The 20,190-nt window shown below is 32.4% G+C and overlaps 2 protein-coding genes across 7 annotated transcripts; one reads left to right on the top strand and one right to left on the bottom strand.

The window, feature by feature from the left end:
* Window positions 1–333: 333 nt before the first annotated feature.
* Window positions 334–7,944, bottom strand: LOC101203515 (inactive poly [ADP-ribose] polymerase RCD1). Of its 4 annotated transcripts, XM_031882760.1 has the most exons (9): window positions 7,784–7,944; window positions 6,584–6,612; window positions 5,060–6,347; window positions 4,057–4,298; window positions 3,478–3,569; window positions 3,090–3,275; window positions 2,913–3,005; window positions 631–700; window positions 334–426 (listed from the first exon to the last, which is right to left on the bottom strand). In XM_031882760.1, the coding sequence occupies exons 3-8, from the start codon at window positions 6,223–6,225 to the stop codon at window positions 674–676; spliced, it is 1,806 nt and encodes a 601-aa protein (XP_031738620.1). In that variant the 5' UTR covers window positions 6,226–6,347; window positions 6,584–6,612; window positions 7,784–7,944; the 3' UTR covers window positions 334–426; window positions 631–673. The 4 variants fall into 4 exon arrangements, with proteins under 4 accessions (XP_031738620.1, XP_004150664.1, XP_031738619.1 ...); XM_004150616.3 differs by having other exon boundaries at window positions 336–700; XM_031882759.1 differs by lacking the exons at window positions 334–426; window positions 631–700 and adding an exon at window positions 1,981–2,776.
* A 4,913-nt stretch (window positions 7,945–12,857) lies between these two features.
* LOC101203762 lies at window positions 12,858–19,536 on the top strand. 3 transcript variants are annotated; one of them, XM_031883612.1, is made up of 6 exons: window positions 12,858–12,981; window positions 13,253–13,338; window positions 15,673–16,115; window positions 16,212–16,310; window positions 17,794–17,905; window positions 19,257–19,536. In XM_031883612.1, exons 2-6 carry the CDS (start codon window positions 13,256–13,258, stop codon window positions 19,294–19,296), a joined length of 777 nt encoding a protein of 258 aa, XP_031739472.1. In that variant the 5' UTR covers window positions 12,858–12,981; window positions 13,253–13,255; the 3' UTR covers window positions 19,297–19,536. The 3 variants fall into 3 exon arrangements, with proteins under 3 accessions (XP_031739472.1, XP_004150665.1, XP_031739471.1); XM_004150617.3 differs by having other exon boundaries at window positions 12,948–13,107; window positions 19,325–19,536; XM_031883611.1 differs by having other exon boundaries at window positions 12,948–13,107.
* The last annotated feature ends 654 nt before the right edge of the window (window positions 19,537–20,190 follow it).

Raw genomic sequence — 20,190 nt, 5'->3', positions numbered from 1 at the left:
TTTTTTCATTACAATAAGATATTTTATCAATCAATTTATATCAAATAACACTTGAAAATTTCCAATTTGTTACTCAGATGTCAAGAACCATTTTAGCCACAACATTGTAACTAAATCTTCATTGAGTCTTGAACTTGACAAATTATATATAAAATATTGTGTTCATTTGGTTTCTAAACAAATTTAGCTTTAAAGATCTTTGAACTTCACGATTGCAAAATTCAAATTTATCAATTGAATTTGCTGAAAACAAATTGAAGATCTTTGGAGAACGTGTCACATGGCATGTTGACAAAGCACTTTGAGATAAAAAAAGATGGATAAGAGAAGAGGTATTTAATATGAACTTCAATAACTTCCATTTCAAATATGATGTGAAATCACAAAGTACATTGCCCGTATCATTGCCAACAACTTCCTGATAACCTGACCAATACAGTAAACATTCAAAAATCCAAAGCCTTTTACATATAAATAAAAACTTAGAAACATAATGTTTGAAGTAAATAAACCACAACAAAGTACATTTCAAGAGTCCAAAACAGAAAATCATAAGTTCTTGAGAAATGACGAGCATATTCACAATTTTAAGCCGACGCATTCTAACCAAAAGCATCACATAACCGTTACCGTTAAAAGCACTTTCAATCCTCATTCGTTCAAAATCCTTTCGTTATGGGCTATTTGATCTCGGCGGCACCTGCAGCAAAGAGGACGTTTCAATAGAAAGAAAAAAAAAACATTGGACATACCTACCAAAAGCAGATTTCTTACACAACGACGGAATCAAATTTTCAAAGAAAGGACCAAATGAAGTTATTTTTCTTTGGTCAAATTACAAATTAAACTGCTCAAACTTTTGATGATTATCACAATCTTAGTCCCCAATCTTCAAGAAGTTCCAATAACATCATCGAAGTTTTGATGTTGGCTCTACATTAGTCCTAGCTTAACACTGTTACTTTTAGTCAGACGCACATTAATCAAACAAATGAGTGATAATTTGACACAATGTAGAGCACGTAGCATGAAAAAGTTAGTTGGTTGGACACTATGAGCAACCAAATACTAAATTTCGTATTTGTGTAGCTCACGTGCCCTTATTTTATCCAACTATTGGGCCAAATCACCACTCATTAATACAAACAATGTGTCATGACAAAAATTTGAATAATGATGTCAATGACAAGAACTAGGTGGAAACAAAACTAAAAGCTCAAGAATGTGAATGAAACTTGATAAAGTTTGGGGACTAAAAATCGAGACTGTCAAGAGTTTAAAGCATCGATTTGTAATTTAATAACAAAAAAGATTAGCATAGGGAAAATGCAAAGACAAATCAATAGTCTCATCTCATTTCTACAAGCATAGAGCTGAACTCATAGGTGATGCATATTAGACTATACAATAAACAAAACGTCATCGCCCGGAAACTGCAGCAAGGGACAACACAAAATGAGGTAAATCAAGTTGTTACAGATATAACATCAATTTCATTCGTTAATATCAATATTCAATGTGGATTTGTATATAGTTCAACCGGGGCAGAGAGGGAAATATATATCCTAAACGTCAATTAAAGCCTCGAATTAATCATTATTGTATAAGTAAAACCTTAAATTATTTTTGCAAATGAACCAATTTAGACCCTCCACTAAGATTTCATTTAAAGCTGTTAATTTATAAGTCGAGGGCATGTATAAGGTCTACTTTTAAATGCAGAAATCAACAAAATATTCGAGAGATGTTGAACATAAATGAATATAGTGATTATTTTTAAACGCACATTTAATTTAGTTGTGCAAGTGGATTTTCATCTTCCAATGTGAATATTTTTCTTGCTACTTAACTAGAATTTTGGGAAGCCAAATTTTTTTAAACAATCAAAAAGTTAGAACAGGAGTGAACGTGCTTTTTACTTTGGTGGTTTTTAGTTGATTTTAATAGAATCAAGCAAAAACAGTTATTAAGTCACTAACATAGGGTCTAAACTGAATTCACTGGTAAAATTTAGTGTTTGAGTTGATACAATTATTGGTTTGAAGTAATAATTGATACAACCCTAAAAGTTTAGGAGTATAAATTGTTTTTTTTCTTCTTTTTGTGTGTGTGTGGTTTCCAACAAAGAGTCAAGGTTATACATGATCCTCACCAATTGAAATCAACTGACCGAAGGACTTCATATAGGCCCAAATAAGGACCAGTAGAATCAACATGAATGGGCCACGCCTGAAGAAGATTTTCTCTTTCTCCAAGAAGATGAACGCTTGAGACTCTAGAATCTAGTCAACTATCACTGAGACAAATTGAACAATTAGAGAGTTTTTCGACCAGGAAGTTGAATATCAACCCCCCCATTATTGGGGACAAGAAAAACTCAGCAACTAGTTCACGTTTCTTTGATTGAATAGGACTGAGTTCATCTTCTCTGTTAAATTTAGTTTACATCTTATAGTTGAATGTTTATTTTTAGTTTCTACATAACATTAAGGCCTTGTGGTTTCCTTTTCAAGACATGAAAAAGAAACGTTGAATTTTTAAGTACAGAGGTCAAAGAGGAATATTGATGGATTCGATTTAGATTCTCTCTTTGGTTAGACAGCCTTGCTTTCTTGTTATTTGTTTCTCCCAAGGACGTCTTGTTCCTTCTTGTTCTATCTAACCTTCAGTATTTCTTGGGAGGTCTTCCTTTTCTGGTTTGGTCAGTCGTTGTCTGCGCTACTTGGGTGTTTTTGTCTTTGATTTTTTTTTCCGTTAACATTGAAATGTTTCCTTTCTAGTACGAAAAGAGAAACAGTACACTGACTTTTCATTTATACTGAGGTTGAAGTTTCAAAAAAGTAGAATGAATTTAGGGAATTGAAAATCAGAAGAAAGTTTTTATAAGAAAAAGAATGGAGGAAGCAGAAGACCTTGCAAAGACTTGATATTGTAGTCCACAACAAAGAATCTCCAACTGTCAGTCTCAGCATTCGTACAAAATCATCACGATTCATCTTCTTAGCCTAGAAAACAGTATACATATATAAATAACAAGAAAAGACATGGAGAAAAAGAACCATGAAACGAAATGATGTGGCATAAATTACCCTGAATTGTTCGTATTGCATATTGATAAGCTCCATATCTTTAGAAGGGACCTTATTAGAGATGGCAGCAAACAACATGGAGAAAGACATCCATGGAGACTTGGGTGTTTTCACAGAGTTGGAACCCACACTAACTGCTCTTTCATTAGATCGACAAACATCTGAAGGTTGACCATCGCCACAAACCTACATGATAGTTTAATATTTGCAAGTTAAGCCACGTGTGAAAAGATCAAACATAAATAAAGGTTTCATATTTTTGGCACAATTCACCAAATGCCATCTTCAGGCAAACAATAAACGTGTCCCATGGCCCATATTTCAAACCTTTATAATGAATGCCTGCATTGCAACAGACATAAACCAATTGACAAATGTGAAGGCTTACCGCATTAACTACAGAAGATTCCAACTGTATTTGGTTGGGAGACCCTTGACGAGATGCAGTGATCCCCAAAACATCGTTAGTCCGGCTTTCAACTGCACAAATGGATCAACATCAATAAGTGCTCAGAATAACATTATGAGTATTCATTAGATTCCGACTACTTCAAATAACAAACTGTAATCAACAATTTCATTTCCAACCATCAGTGCAGTAACATCTGTAGGCAAAATATGGCTGTCCTAGCACTTGGGGCAGACTTTTTATATATATATATATATGTGTGTGTGTGTTCGAGCCAGTTTACACGCACCTCGACTAATCTCTCGGGACAACCCGTCTGACCCTACAACATTTGGGTGTCAAGGAAACTCGTAGGAAATTAATTCCTGGGTAGGTGGCCACCATGGATTGAACTCATGACCTCTTAGTTAAATATTGAGACCATATAACCATTTTTACCACTAGGTCAACCTATGATGATTTAGCACTTGTGGCAAGACTTTGTACAACTAATAGAGGAAAACAAGACTTAAGTCACGGACTCTTCCAACAAACAGTGCACCCAAAGAAGATTATCACCTTTGGGATTGGGAGCAACCTTAAAGGTAACAACAGATTCGGGATAGATGTGGGTGTTCATATTCATTCTCCATATAACGTAATATGTTGGTTTTGTAAGGTTGTCCACTCCACTGTCAAAATCCTTGCTACTTGGATAGAATTGTCTGCTTCCAGAGCGAAGAAGTTCCATGTTTCCCAATATTACACGGCAAAATACCAGATGCTGCACCCCGTTATCATCAATATCACAATGACTTGCACTGTAAATAAACATAAGATCAGACCTTCTGAAAGGACAAAAAAATCATGAGAAATACCAGTCAACATAGAAACATTATATGAAATTGTCATGACCAGATGAACAATAAGCAAAAAATATAGGGAAAGTGGATGTATAATAAGGAGGAAATTTTACTGAGTTGTACAGGTTATGCAGACCCAATGGCAAATATGACAAAGAACATGTATACCATGGCGGCCATCTGCTCTCGGTAAAATTTATGGTTGGCAATGAAGCATGGAAATGGACACGAGACACAAACACAACATGGATAGTGTCGATATCATCTTTTATATTAAAAAAAAAAAAATTAGGACACGAACACAAAAGCTAGCATGCTACAAAACTTTGCATTCCTCATGAAAAGGCAAATTTGAGCACTTGAATCGTGGGGTCCTCCAAGCCATTCAAAATGTTAAGAGGTTGGAATCATCTAATCAAGTAGAATGACCATTAAGTGGCGAAGTTTTAGTTTTCTATTCAACACAAGTATAGAATTCAGCTTGTTTCTAATTATTTTCTATATGCTTAAAATGTGTTTTCAAGCACTTTGATGTAGTAGGAACCAGGGTATTGTTTTAAATTCTCAATTTATTCGGATTAGGACTAATTTCTTTTATTAATTAGGATTAAGATTAGTTTCCCTTTCAATCATAAACAGAGTATTTGTCTTCTTGTATTCCCAACTTTGAAACATTAATAAAATTTTCTCATTCGGTATACATCAAAAAGTCTAACCACCTGACATTTGAGCAATTGATGGCTGTGAGGTGAACACCTGTGCCATACATAGATTTGATTGAAGAAACAGCAGAATGCCCAATTCCATGCATCATCAAGTTAGATAATTCTGTTTCAGAAACAGCAAGCCAAGCAAAACGAACATTCGCATCCCCTCTGTACAGTTTGGTCATTTCTATTTGCTTATTGAAAAGCTCTAATTGAGATTGCATTAAAGTGTCATTGCAGTGTTTTATATTAAGTATCTCTATACTATCGAGTGATCTCATCATTCTATCACGAAATATTTTTTCCACTGTACTAGTATCCAATCTTCCGTTTGAAAATTTAATCCCAGAAATGAGGTTCACATCCAGCTCTTTAAGTTCTTGAATCCCAGAGATGAGATTCTCATCCAACTCTTTATGTTCAGGTACAACGTCATACGCTTTTTCAATAGGTATTCTACCACAACTATCCTCAATTTCTTCAATACCACGGTCATAAGCAAGTTCTTCATCAGTTTGGGACCCCTTGATGCAATCATTCGACTCCCCACTACACACCTTCAAACTCGATTGCGCAATTCCACTTATTTCAATTTCCAACTGCAACTTGATTATGTCAGACTCATGAGCTTCTTCAACCTGTGGTTCTTCATTTTCAAAATTATTAGAATGGCAGCATTCACTTGTATCTGCACCAGAAATCTCAGGAAAGAAGCAGCGCCCTGCTGCATCAATCCATGCAAGAGGTTGTTGCAACCCTGTATTTAAGTCCAAGAAAAACATATGCAAAAAATCTAGCACACAGTGCTGTTCATTAAACTTAATTTCCAGGGATGCTTTCTTTGCTTGTAGATCATCCACAACCAAATCAAGAAGATCACGGGGAAATTTAATCCACTCATCATTTTCATATAACATAATGTGTTTCGGTGTCCCACTTTTCCTAAAATTTGAATAACCTCTGTACAAGTGTCTAAAACGAGTTTCAGTGTTTGGAAGTACTCCACTACATCCACCTAGCTTCTGTCTCTTTTCCACCCTATTTAATGGAGTCATGGTAGGCCGCTGTGCCATGCAGACTGGTTCTGGTGAATATGCACCAAACTGTGCTGATCGCTTCCTTTTTAAGGCAAGTGAAACTCTCTGGCTACCCAATACCTTTGCGATCTTGTCTTCCATTTTTACTGACTACACTAAGACCTAAATCCAACTTCAAATCAAAAAGTGTGTCACAAATCCAGAGCACGCCCTAAACAGTCACGGGACTTGTGAAGAAAGCCATGCGAAGAACTTGGAAAACCCTGGAAAGTGAAAATATGGCTATTGAATGAGTCAACATTGAACAGTCATAAATACTAGACTATATTATGTGGGCAAGCGTCAGGGAGAAAAATTAAGAAACGTGATACTAGTTTATTTTCCCATCTTCATGTATGAGGACTTGAGCTTAAAACTCATATTGGTCGCTCATCTACCAAGTTTACTATGTAATTATGGTGTGTGTACAAGAACTTTAGCTCGGAGAGTTAGAACATACCAGGAAGTGTCGAGAAGCAAGCTGCCAGACTGTAAAGCAATATAGAGGAAAAGGCCAACAAAAATAAAGCTATAAAGTTAGAAAATAATGCGATTCCAGTTTAAAACAAATTTATATTTCAGAAGGGTATCAAAGGACGAATACTGGTTTTCCAATAATACATAATACAACCATGACATGCAGAAAAATTTTAGATACCTCCAAGCAATTAAAAAACCGTGATAATCATATCATTAGACTACAAAGCTTGTACATATTTAGTACTCTGAGCCAAAATGAAAGCTACTAATTTTCTAAAAATTTGGCTTCTACGACATGCATGATCTTCCAATCAAAATTAAGATGCTAAACTCTGTCCTAAAACCTTTGAAACATAAGTTTTATGACGAGCATCCAAATAAATCATATGTAGAACACTTATCACTAGGAGAACCATAAATATTTGAGCACAGCAAGAATCAACCAAGCCATTCAGGTAGGGCTCTTGAAAAAATAAATCATTAAAATGGAAATATAAAAAATAGTATATCCATTCATGTGGGTTTCAAAAGAGCAAGTCCATAGATTAGTGTTGGAGGAAATCTATGCTAAATCTTCGATGAGAAGGCATTACTAAAAAGAAGATAAGAAGGAAGGGGAAGACAAAACGGAATTGTGTTGTTACAGCAAAAGACCAGGTGCCACTAAAAGTCTTAAAGTTGATTGATTCATCGAAAAGTGAAAAAATAAAGAGGAAAAAAACCAATATAACACAAGCAGAACTTCAACAATTGATGTTACACTAATTTTAAAATTGACAGTCAAAATAATCCTTCTCCTCCCAAGATAAATTTCATCCCAGATTCCCATCCTATACTGATGCTAAAACCTTGCTATGAGCTGAAAAATTCAATAATTAATGAAAATTGCTAAACCTAAGTTAGGAATACCCTAACCAATCATTCAACTCAAAATCTCAAACCAAACAAAAAATCACAAAAGATAACCTAAAATTGCAATAAAAAATTAATCAAAACAGCTCAGACCGAACAGATCAGAATCATCTGCAGGATTTTATCATCTTTGACTGCATAATTAATACTCCAAACCCAAAAATCTAGATGCTGCCATAAACAGGATGATTAAAACCTGAAATCACAACCGAAACACAAATAGAAACTTCAGAAAAATTAACAGAAGACAATAGAACTAAAATCTTACCATCAACTTTCACATGTAACAAAAAAAATTAACATAACATGTGATGGATTTCAATTTGCAGTAGATGAGCAGGTCATGGGACGAAGAACACACGAGAGGAAAGAGAAGAAAAAAAAAAAGGAAAAAAAAGGAAAAAAAAAAGGTTATTACGACAAATTATGAAAATGGCATATATATGAAACCAAAACGGCGTCGTACTACTCCCCATAAGTCGGCGAGGTCATTATTTAAGTCCCTAGACATTTTATTTTTAGTCCTTCAAGTTTCGCATTTATTTTTATTTAGTCCCTCGACTTTTCGTTTTTAGTTTTTAGTTCACAAACTTTACTTGGTCTCTAATAAATATATATATACCTAAAAGTTCATCAACTAAGTATGTGGTTTAACCATAATGAACCATTCTTGAAAAAAATATTAATTACTTAATTAAACTAAAGTGTTGTTGTCTAATGTAGTTCAAATGAATCAAAATAACAATTTTTCATAATCCATCCGTAATAAATATCGATAGATACTAGTTGACCCTATTGGTGTCTATTATGTCGGTCTATCATTTATAGGTTCTGAAATTTTGTTGTACTTATAAATATATATAGATGTGTTTCTCACTTTAAATAATTTAACATAATAAAAAAGACCAAAGAATGACTTTAGATATAAAATGTACCCAATGTCACGCACGTATAAAGTGGTGACATATTCTATCAATGTACATAAAGTTAATCACAACAAAAATTTGTCAAAATTTTCAAATAAGCATAGTTGGATTGACAAAAACTAAATTGTACGTAATGGCTTATTTACCAACTAATAATCAGTAAGTTTAGTTCGAAAGGAAGAAAGGAATTGAAATGTGTGATGTACAACAGTCGGTTTATATTGTGGCATTTCGTCTCTTTCCAAATTTAAATGAATTGTGTTCTTACAATAAACATTGTCGTTGTGTTTCTTTGTGCCTACTGTTGAAATACAATGATCTAAATTGTGAACCAAAATAAGAATGTTGTATATTTTAGATGATTTAAAATTCGCCATATATGGTTAGGCAACTCCATATGGGCTAAAATACATTCTACATTTAAATGTGAGGTGGTCACAAAGAAGATAATAAAAGATTATTCTTAAAGGGTGACATTAAATTAGTCTCAGATAGTTATTAGCTTACATTTATTGATCAAATAATCTAAAAACATAAAATAAACGTAAGGCTTAAAGTGTCGGTGGTGCTGGAACAGTCAGTCTCTTAAAACAATTGTTGTAAAGCTTCATTGGATTAGGCTTTAAGGCTTTGAAACCAAGAGATGAGAACCAAGACTCAAATGATGCAGCACATTCCTCGCCAATGTAATTAACATATACGCAACAACTTAGATCCACTTCCTTCTTGCTTTTATTAAAGTAATAATTATAAAGTTCCACTTGGCATTTATCACTCTTCATCAGGTACAAACACGATGCTAGAATAGGTGCTCTATCTTTATCTATCCAACCACTCCATATCGATGATATGCCATTGTCGTCTATTATAGAAGGATGAACTAAGGCCAATGAGTCTACCACAAGTAGCGAGAGCATCACCACCAGTAATAGTGCTCCAGTTGAGTTGCTTGTCTTTCCCATTTTGATCTTGGTAAATATTATGAGTTTTCCTTTCCTATTTTGCTTTGCAACTTCCCAATGAATTTATAGACAGGATTGTTATGAAGAAAAATAGTGAAGAGCATAAGTAACCTACAATTGTAAAAAAATTAATAGTTTTTTTTTTTAACATGAGTTACTTTGATTCCCTTAGTTAAGGAGTAATTAAAAACAAAAACAAAGAACGGTGGTTGACTAAAATATATTTTGTAACCTTCAAATTTACAATTGAATGAAAAACGTTTTGTTTTTTTCTTATAAACAATTAAGAAAAGAGAGAATACCAATAATTAAACTTTCATTCATTTTTGCACAAAATACATGGACTAAAATTAACAAATAAAAAAAAAAACTATAGCACATGATCCATATGATATTTAACTATTCAAATAATTATGTATTGAAACTTCGAACAAAAACAAATATATCCATTTTGCACAATACCAGAGTCAAAACGTGTCAATCAAGAGCTAACGTATAGTTCAATAGACAAGTACACTAATTGCTATCTCAAAGGTTGATGAGTCAATTTCAAAACATTTATAAATATATCAAACTATTATCGATTGGGTCGATAGACTACTTTTTATCTATCACTAACAACTATTTTTATTGATTGGGTCTTCTCATTTAAAACAACTCTACTTTTTTCTAAAATTGAATAGTTGTGTGAATTTTGAATATTCAATCTGTGAAAAATTCTATAAAATTGGATCCCACGAGAGTAGGTGTGTTTGTTCAAAATTTGAATTAATACTTTAGCCAAAATAAAGTCACACCCATCGTGATTAATTAATTTGAATAACAGATAAAAAAAACAAAAAGAAAGGTCAAATTTAAACGTCGTAATTATATTATATTCTCCACCTATTTTGTGCTCACATTTTCTTTAACCAATGGGAAACAATATCTCTAATTTCTTAGTATTTGAAGATATAATTATATAAAAAGAGCTAATTTTCATACATATAATCAAATATTTAAATATATTTACGATAATATAATTAATAAGTCTATTATTTTATTAAATATTTAAGAATTGACCTTTTGTTTTTCTCGTATTTTTCTTAATATTTCAGATTTATTTATTTGAAAAAAATCATTTTCTTATAAAATCGTTTAGATAATACAAATATACTATGGATTGGCTAACAATATACAATTTGGTTAGTATCTTTTTTTCGTTTTCAAAATTATTAAATTATTGTTTTTTTCCGTTTTTAAAATGATTTAAATATTTTGTCATTATATTTTTTTAAATAGCCCCGTAAAGATATATATGGATTGAAATACCATTTTGGTTAACAAATGGTTCAAATTATTGAATTTTAGTCTAAATGTTGTAGAAATCATCCCGAAGTTGATTTTTATGGAAATAACTCGATAATAGCCATAATTTACGTGTTACAATAGCAGTTATGTTTTTAACATTTTATGGTAAATATGCTATAGATAACATTTAAGAAAAATGTCCCATAACGTTAAAGAAAAAAAAAAACAATAGTTGGATAAAATTTTAAAATTTAGATTTGCCTCGACCATAAAATTTAAGAAAAAAATGCAATATTCAAATCTAAACGAAAATTTACCAAATATATTTCACTATGAATAGCAATTAATAATGGAATATTTTTATATTTTTTATTGTGAATCGTGGACTTTTTCTCTTTTTGAAATTATTCTATTTCATCGTGGTTTTTTTATAATTTTTTTTCAAAAATAGTAAATTTTCTAGAATATTTACCATCTATAACAAATTTTATGTTGATAGTCATTGATATACTATAGTAATAGAATAATATAATTTATATAATAAATTTTTTTGCTATAGTATATAAATATTTTAATTTATTTTACTATTTTTAAAAGTGTATTATATATATATATATATATATATATATATATATAATTTTAACAAACCCAATATAATATTTAGTATGTATTAAAAATATGAAAGATTTAGATAAAAGACCTAATTTGATGATTAAATTTCACAAATGTGTTGAATTAAAATTTATTTTATTGATCAGGATTTTGTATATTTGTTTGGACAATTTTAACCCTATCACTATTATTAATTATTTATGATTTTCAAAATTAAATTTAAATTATTTCCTTCTTCATTATGAAATGATAATTTCCTTATTTATGCATTTATTTAATGTCTCACTTTCTTGTGTAAATAAATTTGAATTAGTTTTTTAATTAAGTATAAAACAATTTTTTTAATATGAAATAATTCAATAATTAAGTATAACTATATTTAGTGCTTTCATTCGTTGCCGGCAATGTTTTCATCGTTCAACTTTTTACGTCTTTTCTTCCGGTCGCAACGACTTCATATTATTTATATCATGTTAATAACCTGAGTGCTTCCATCAGTCGTTGGCAACGACTTCATCCTTCAATTTTTTTGATCTTTTCTTTCGACAACGTCTGCATATATTACAGTCATATTCCTCATATTTTGTTTAATTTTATATTTTTCAGTTTATCTTCCTATCATGTTCGATATACCACTTCATACATGAATTATATATTCGTTATGCATTTTTTTATTCATATATATACTACACCATATATTCAATAATACATACACAACTTTTTTTTTAGTTATGTAATTTTTTCTTACTAAAATTATATACCATTGCATACACATATTATGTAACGTATCAGTAATTTTTTTAAATTATTACATATATTCATACTACTGCATAATACATATATTTTATACATACTATTTATAAACTAGTTTAACAAATTGATAGCATAGCATTTCATTCATAAAGTATACAATGTATTATTTCATATATACTATTCATAAACCAATTTTTCATTCAACCAATTTTTCATATAATTCCCTAAATTTTCAATTCTTTTATCAAAGTTCATACATCGCAAACATATTCAGTACTTCTCCACATTACATGTACAAGATAACAACTAAAATATACATTGTATTATTCAATATATACTATAATTACGTGGAATATATGAAAAACGAAATAAAGAATGAATGGAGAGAGAAATTGTAAAGTGAGAGAGATTAGGAGCAAAGAATTTTTTAACAAAATCACAAAAAAAATTAGCTAAGAGACAATTTTTATTATTATTAACATAATAGAATTAATCACTTATACTTATTCATAATATCCAATAAATGTAAATTTTAATCATGGTTGACTTTCATTTTTTATTTTTTAAATATAATATTAATAATAAATATAGATAAATTGATTATTTAGACCTATAAATTGTTTTTTATGTTTTAAATATAATATTAATAATAAATATGAATAAATTGATTATTTGTACTCTATAAAATATTAGTCAATTTAGTTTTTTTTTTTTTTTTTTTTTTTTTTTTTTTTTTGGAACTTTTGAGAAATTTAGGTCAATATCTTAATATACTATACCATTTTAGGTCAGTTAAATACCCTAACAATATTAAATAGTCGGGGCCGGATCGACCCGATCCGAAAACAGTCATAGCGCATTGCAACGTACAGTTCCGTATCAACAGGTCGCGGCCAGCCGAGGCGGGAACACATTTCCTTCAGGTTTTTCTCTCTTACTTACAATCGTTTTACTCTAAGAATTTAATCAAGGATATGGGGCTAGACAAAATGTATTGGGATGATTCCATGATTGTCAAAGCCATGGATGAAGCTATGTGGAAGTATAAGGTTTTCTATCTCTTTTTACCCGGATGCTAATTTTTTTTTCTTTTGTGCTGTTCTAATCAACAGTCTTGCTTTTTGTTGAGTTTCTTTGGATTTTTTTTTTCTTTAATTTCTGGGTTATATCTGATCAGATATTACCGTTTTTTAGATAATGCATGGACATGAAGTCCCCCGTGTTTCATCCGAGGGAGGAGGAGTTGTTAATGGTTGCGGCAAGAGCGACGAACTGAAAAGGTCCATAGCTTTTTTACTATTGAGTCTTTTTCTTTCTTTCTTTATTTTTTCTTTTTGGTATCTTCTATTGTAATTAATACTTATGGTGGTTGAAATCTCATTATAATTATATAAAATTCTGAAAATTCTTTAGAATTTGATTCAAACTTCTGAGATTTTGGTCGAGGGTACCTTATCATTTATGATTACGTTGACATTTTTTCGAAGTTTTGTCATCACGGTAACCGCGAACGTTCTTGTTTTGTTTGACCCTTTGAGTTGAAATGGAAGTGAAAGCTTGGTTGCTTGTTGTTATTGTTTTTCGCTTGATTTATAACTTAGTTATTTCTTGTTATTGGATAATGTTTATGAGTGTTTGGATGGGTGGAATTCCTTTTGCAAATTGGTTATTTGTTTGTGAATACTTTGAAGTTTACGGTTTGGCTACTAATTATGGAGTTTTTTAGACGTGGTTTGTGGATCAATCCTGTTACTTTCAAATACTACAAGAGACCATAATGTATGTCTAATTAAAGATGAATACCTTGTTACTAGTACTAGAGATAAGCTGGCTATTGGAAATGGAAAGAACATATACTTTTAGGAGGACATGTGGTAAGGACATGAAACTTTCTTGTCTACGTTACAAATATCTACACTGGCAGATAGTACAAGCCTTCCTATTTAGTTGTTTTTCAAAAGTTGTTTCTGTCTATGTTTTTTTTTCCCTTTGTTTTGTTGTGAGAAACATGTAAATAATTTAATTGATCTGATGAAATTACTAAAGAATTAGCCGTGTGGGATTACATGATACTATGCCATAGTGAAATAAGAGAAGTAAGGTTGTAATCACGAAAGTCTTGGGTGAATTTACACCAAGTTACTGAAAGATCCAAAGGTGATCAAAGAAGTGGTTGAACTCAAATTCCCTATTGTTAAAAATACGACTATTCTGTCCGTTCCAAATGAGTCAAAAGAAGGCTTTGATGAAGCATCATAAGATCTTTTTTTGTTATGTTTCTCATAAATGAGATAAGAGGAAGAGATTCAAGTCTCTTAGAACTTGGATTTCTTTTTATGTGAAACTTTAGGTGAATAATACGGGATAAATGGATCTGGTAAGAGAATGCTTCGCCTTTAGCATGAAACCTCTCTTAAAAGACTTTTGTAAACATTCTAAAGTCATTGACTTTCATCTTTGCAAGTAGGTTTTGAATGAATTTTACCTAGAAAAGGTGGAAAAGCTTCATTTGGGAAGTTTAGTTGGGAATCTCTTCATCAAGAGCCCGTCTCAAATTCATCTAGGGAGTCTCCATTCCGAACTCAATCTTGCCTCTTTCTACAAAGGATTTTAATTTTGCAGGGATGAAAATGGGGATGATTCCCAATCCCGCCAGTTTTGTTGACACCCTGACTTTCTAACTTCTATTGATTGGCCAAAGAAGGCCCTCCAATGATTATTTCTAAGAAACCAGTTTGTGTTTATCAGTGACAAATAAACTGTAGACTACATCTTATTGCAGGCGAGGTGGTTGGTGACCATATCTGTAAAAACAAGGGCTGTGTGATCAACGAAGATTGAGTTTTAATAAGCCTACTATATGACAGATTGAGAGTTTCTTTAGTTCATTATCGAAAGAGGTGCTTTAGCCTTTTGTTTTGTCCGTTTGGTTGTTCTTTAGGCTGTCTATTTTGTCTTGCGGAAGAATTTTTTTCTTATATATTTATGGACAAAAAGATAATATTATGAGGCAGGATTTGAATGCATTCATTCAAAGTTACTACTCTTGTAAGCTACCAAGTTACTCAACCCTAGTGGACAGTTGTTCCATCACAAAGAGAAAACACACTGATCTTCAATTAGAAAAATGCCCAGCCTGTAATTGACATGAATTTTAAAAGATCCTTGTGTGTAATCTTTTATTTTGATACTTGTCATATATGCTCTATGGATTTGTTTGACTAATCTCAAAGGACACTAGATTTCGGATTCAGGTAAGTTATGGAATGAGTCCTATAGTTTTTGGGTTATTCTTTTTATCAATCTCCCTAAGTCTTATTGTGAGGTCTGGCCCCTAGACGCAGTTCTTTTATTTTTCTGAGTAGTGATATCTCCTTTTCATCAATGAAGAGCAGTCGTATCTTTTTCTCATTAATAAATTGTAGCTTATTTTGATGAATTGCTGTAGCTAGTCCCCTTTTTGTTCTGTGGGATATACTGTAACTTCCCTTGAATAATTTCCATTAGGGAAAATACAGGGAAAACAACGTATAATTAGTCCTGAGTGTCTTCTTTAAAGTTATCATGGTTAATATTTTATTACTCTCTCAAATTCTTGCATCTCAAAAGAACAGGAGTGTAGATGAAGAGAGCTATATTGGAGAAAACAATGTTGAGTTTGGAGTCGAAGAGACTACAAGTACCTTAGAAGCTAAGGAAAACATCGGTGTAGAACCATCTATGGCTTGTACAGATTTTTCAGATGCTCTACATGTGGAAGTGGAAGAGACACAAGAAGAGCCCGTTGAGGACTCCAATTTAAATTTAAAAGGTGAAGAGTATAACCGTCTACTCAAGCAGTATTATGAGCTTGAAGAGAAGAGACAGAAGATTCTAGAACAGCTTTATCAATGTGGTGCTGGTGGTTGGAACTACCAGAATGTCAATGCAGGTTCTAACGTTGGAACTCAATGGGGAGCATATGCTGCTAATCAAGAACACCCAGTCTCTGCAAGCCAGCCTTCTTACTACCCAGCAATGCCCTCCTATTTGCCCACTAGTTATCCAATTGTTGTTGGTATGTGATCTCGATTCTCCATTTGTTCCTTGTTTGGAGTGCTTGTTGTTGTCAACACTGTCTCCCCATTAATCATTATTCCTTCATTGGCTACAGGTCCTCAAAGTACGTCCCTTGATGATGGTGACATTATCAAAACTGCAATGGATTCTGCAACAAGAGCCATATCTTCTTCCATGGAGACTGTAAATAAAGGTAGGCATGATTTTATGGAACCGAATTTTTTTCAGATTATCTGAATTTCTTTTTACTCTTTAATCGAAGATTTTTTTAATCTATGTTGATGACATAGATGTTATGTACAAGCAACAAAATTTATTGTACATAGCTTAACAAGTTAAGACATTATAAACTTCCTTAAGAAAAGGAGAGAGGAGTCGAGTGGAGTGAATCCCCACTCTGGAGAAGCTTAAAGAACACTGTTAGGGAAGGAATTAATTATTGAAGATATGTAAGTATAAAACATCTAGGATAAAGTAAACAAATTAATGCCTTAAGTTACCTGGAGCATAAATTTATTAGAAGATTTACTCTTATCCAAGAACTCTTATGGTTCCCTTCAAATGTAACTCCCGAAGAAAGCTTGCAGGCATCGGATGGAATACCCACGAAAATTTGTTGGTCTTTTAAATTATATTTTTGTATAACATCCAAGTTAGTTGTATTTAGATTCAGTTTAATTGATTTTCTAGTCATATATTTGAATTTAACCCATAGAATCTACATACAATTTAGTACTATTATTTTACTGCAAGGAGATAGAAGTTATTATCTTCTTTTTTTTTTTTTAATTTTTCCTTAAGAATCATGACATTCATTAAAAAAAAACAAACTAGAGGCAAAAGTAAAAGACCTCCCGAAGGCCTAAAAGAAACAATGCAAAGCAAAAGAAAGCTGATAAAAAGAATTATAACAACTCTTCTCTTCTCTGCAAAAACTCTACAAAAGGAAAGATGATAGAATGTATCTTGAGAGATATTTATTTTGTGTTTGATATATATTATTATTATTTCAATCCACACAATAAGAACTAAAGAACCAAAAGGGTGCGGATGCCTCCCTTTGGATGTTCGGTATCTAAGGACTTTGCAATTACCTGTTGGATTTGAGTCCCTTTCTAGGTTGCTAGGTTTGTCCTTGTTTGGTTCCTTCTCGGCTGTTGTTTTTATAGGTCTGCCCTCCTTCTATCCTTGTTTAGTTACGTTCCCTTTCAGTTTCACCGATAAACTCTATAGTCACCAACTATAGTTCAGGGGATTTTTTGTAGTGTCATATTTGCTAAATGATTATATGGTGAACATGGACAACAAACCACTTGATGCTCATCCTACGATGTTGGAACACGTATGTTGCTGCATGCCACCGTCTACTTTCAAAATGATCATCTTGCACAGTTTGTTTCTATATAATTTTTCTTTAGCTTTAGATAAGATTACAGGGACTTCATGTTTAATGGTTCAAATGTATAAGTTTTTGTAACTAGTGATGACAGGAAACATGAACTTCCCATCAGGTTACGAGCTGTATGTTTTCATCTTATCCTTTTTAACACTCTGCCTCATCCATATGGCCTTGCTTCTCATGTCTGTAATTATACTAAAACGTATGCGGTTGGCCTTTAGCTTGCATGCTTTAATACCTTGTGACATTTTTTTTCCTTTTGGATCTGTTCATATAGGGAAAGAGAGTGATAGGGATGATGGGATAATGCGTCGAAGTGGTGATAGCTCTCAAACAGACCTTGCTACTGTTTTAAATGCTTGGTATTCTGCAGGCTTCCACACTGGCAAGTAAGTTTTGCATAGTTTCACTCTCTCTCAAGACTTGCATGCTACCTATCTTTTTTGTTCATGGATGTTTCTTACTTTGTATATGTATTTAAGAAAGAAAAAATTAGCAAGAAGGCCACATACTTTAAGGCTGGAGTAGAGATAAGATAACCCCCACCGAAAAGAGAAAACTAATCCAAAAATTCCTTCCAATTTCTAACAACTATTGAGAGACTGTAATTACAAAAGAACTCCTTGTGAAAAGAATACTATTAACGTAAGGAGACAATCTCAATAACTAAAAGATCATGGGACCCATCCGTAGTAGCCACCTACCTAAGAATTAATTTCCTACGAGTTTCCTTGACACCTAAATTTTGTAGGGTTATGCTAGTTTTTCCGTAAAATTAGTCGAGGTGCGCGTTGGATCAAACACTCGCTAATATCAAAAAAAAAAAAAAAAAACTGCAGTGGTGGTACTCACAGCCATTTCTACCGCACCTTGGCTTTCCTTCTAAAATTCCATCCTGTCAGGGATTCCATTAGCCATTAGCCAATCCTCAACTCTGTAGGGTAAGCACATAGCAAAATTCATCTACCTGAACCCATAGCAAACATACAATGCAACAGAAGGCGGTCAATGGTTTCCTCTTCCCTACTACACGACAGCCCTAAGGTCCGACTGGAGAGCCTCTTCTGAAGCTCTCAGCAGTATTAAGGCTTCAATACATCACCGACTAAAGATAAAACTTCACTGTCTTGGAAATTTTGGGCTTCAAATCGCTTTATACCCAGTTCATGCCCCTTTACCTCCTAAGAATGCTCTCAGAAATGGCCAAAAAGGCAGATCTTGAGCTTTAGGCTCCTACCCTCTTCAACCTCCATCCCTTAGCATCCTCGTCCCCGTCCCCGTTTTCTGTTTATATTGATTTGTTCGGAATTTGCATGTGGAATTGTACATCTCAGCTTCACAATGCTGCAAACATAGGCATAGATATATCTATCATTTCAAAGATTTATGTTCTCTTAAAATACCACTTAACAAATTCAAGAACAACAAAGAACACAAAAAATAATAAAAGATCGAAATGTATATTGCAATATCCATTTAAATTACAATATAGCGCTTTTCGAGAACATGAAAATTTCTACCGAGATAATTCACACACCGCAAATTCTGACACCCTATATTTATAATCCAAAAATCCTGAGGAACTTACTAGCTAATAATATTACTAATATGTTAAGATAACCCCAAAAATAATCCTATTATCTCCTAGGCCGCACAGTTTTCTTTCACTTCTTTGTTTTCTTGAGCTGCCAACTTAAATCTTTGATTGAAGTATTTGTTTGTTCTTTGAGATTTTGCTAGCAATCAACTCCCATTGCTATGCCGAAATGCAAGGCCTTAATTTCTCAAAACTGGATCTGTTGTTGCAGATACCTTATGGAGCAATCTCATGCCAAGAACTAGTGAAAACCATGTTTCCTCATTCTTGCTTAGCTCGTGTTACCAATTTTTCCCGCTTTTCACATTCATGATATATGTGTGGCTATGCTACAACTCTATAAATCTCCTTTCACCGAACTTTGCTTGTACAAAGGAAAGCCTAACTTTTGTCTAAATGAGTTTGAATTTTGCAGTATTTTTATATCTTGTCTCTTTCGTAAAATATCTATCATTCACTAATGCAAAACGTCACCAACCCATAATCGTTAACTTGAGGATATCTCAATTGCTTAAGGTGTATACTCTCGACCGAGAAGTCAGATGTTGCAATTTTCCTACTCTCACGTGAAAAAAAATCAGAGTGGAGCTTTATCCTATGAACGGGAATGTATGAAAAGTTAGATTTCTTTCACACATAAGTTTTTTATTTCAAAATTTTCTCTAAACAATCATATTTATAATTTTATAATTTCAGAAGTTTTAAACTTTCAATAGTTAAAAAAGAAAAAACATGTCAAATTTATAGCTTTACAATAAATTTTAGAATTTTAAAAGTTGTAGGATTTAAATAGTTTAACAACATTTCTCTAACTCTAACATTTCATACAAAAAGAATTAAATAGAATATTTGGTCAAATAAAATTGAAATCCCACAATTCACAAATTACAATTTAAAGGGGATGGGTTAATCTTCAATGTCTCACAATTGCGACTCGAGAGGGCAAAGGAGGAACAAAGTTATTCTTGACAACATCCAAAAACCAACTAAGGAAGCAAGAGTCATAATATCTCTTATCAACCAAATGACAAACATAATGAGCAGATTTTTAAAAAGTCATATAAAATATAATATGAC

This window comes from Cucumis sativus, chromosome 3, assembly GCF_000004075.3.
Source record: "Cucumis sativus cultivar 9930 chromosome 3, Cucumber_9930_V3, whole genome shotgun sequence".
NCBI classification, from domain to species: Eukaryota; Viridiplantae; Streptophyta; class Magnoliopsida; order Cucurbitales; family Cucurbitaceae; genus Cucumis; species Cucumis sativus.
This window is presented reverse-complemented; position numbering and strand designations above follow the sequence as displayed.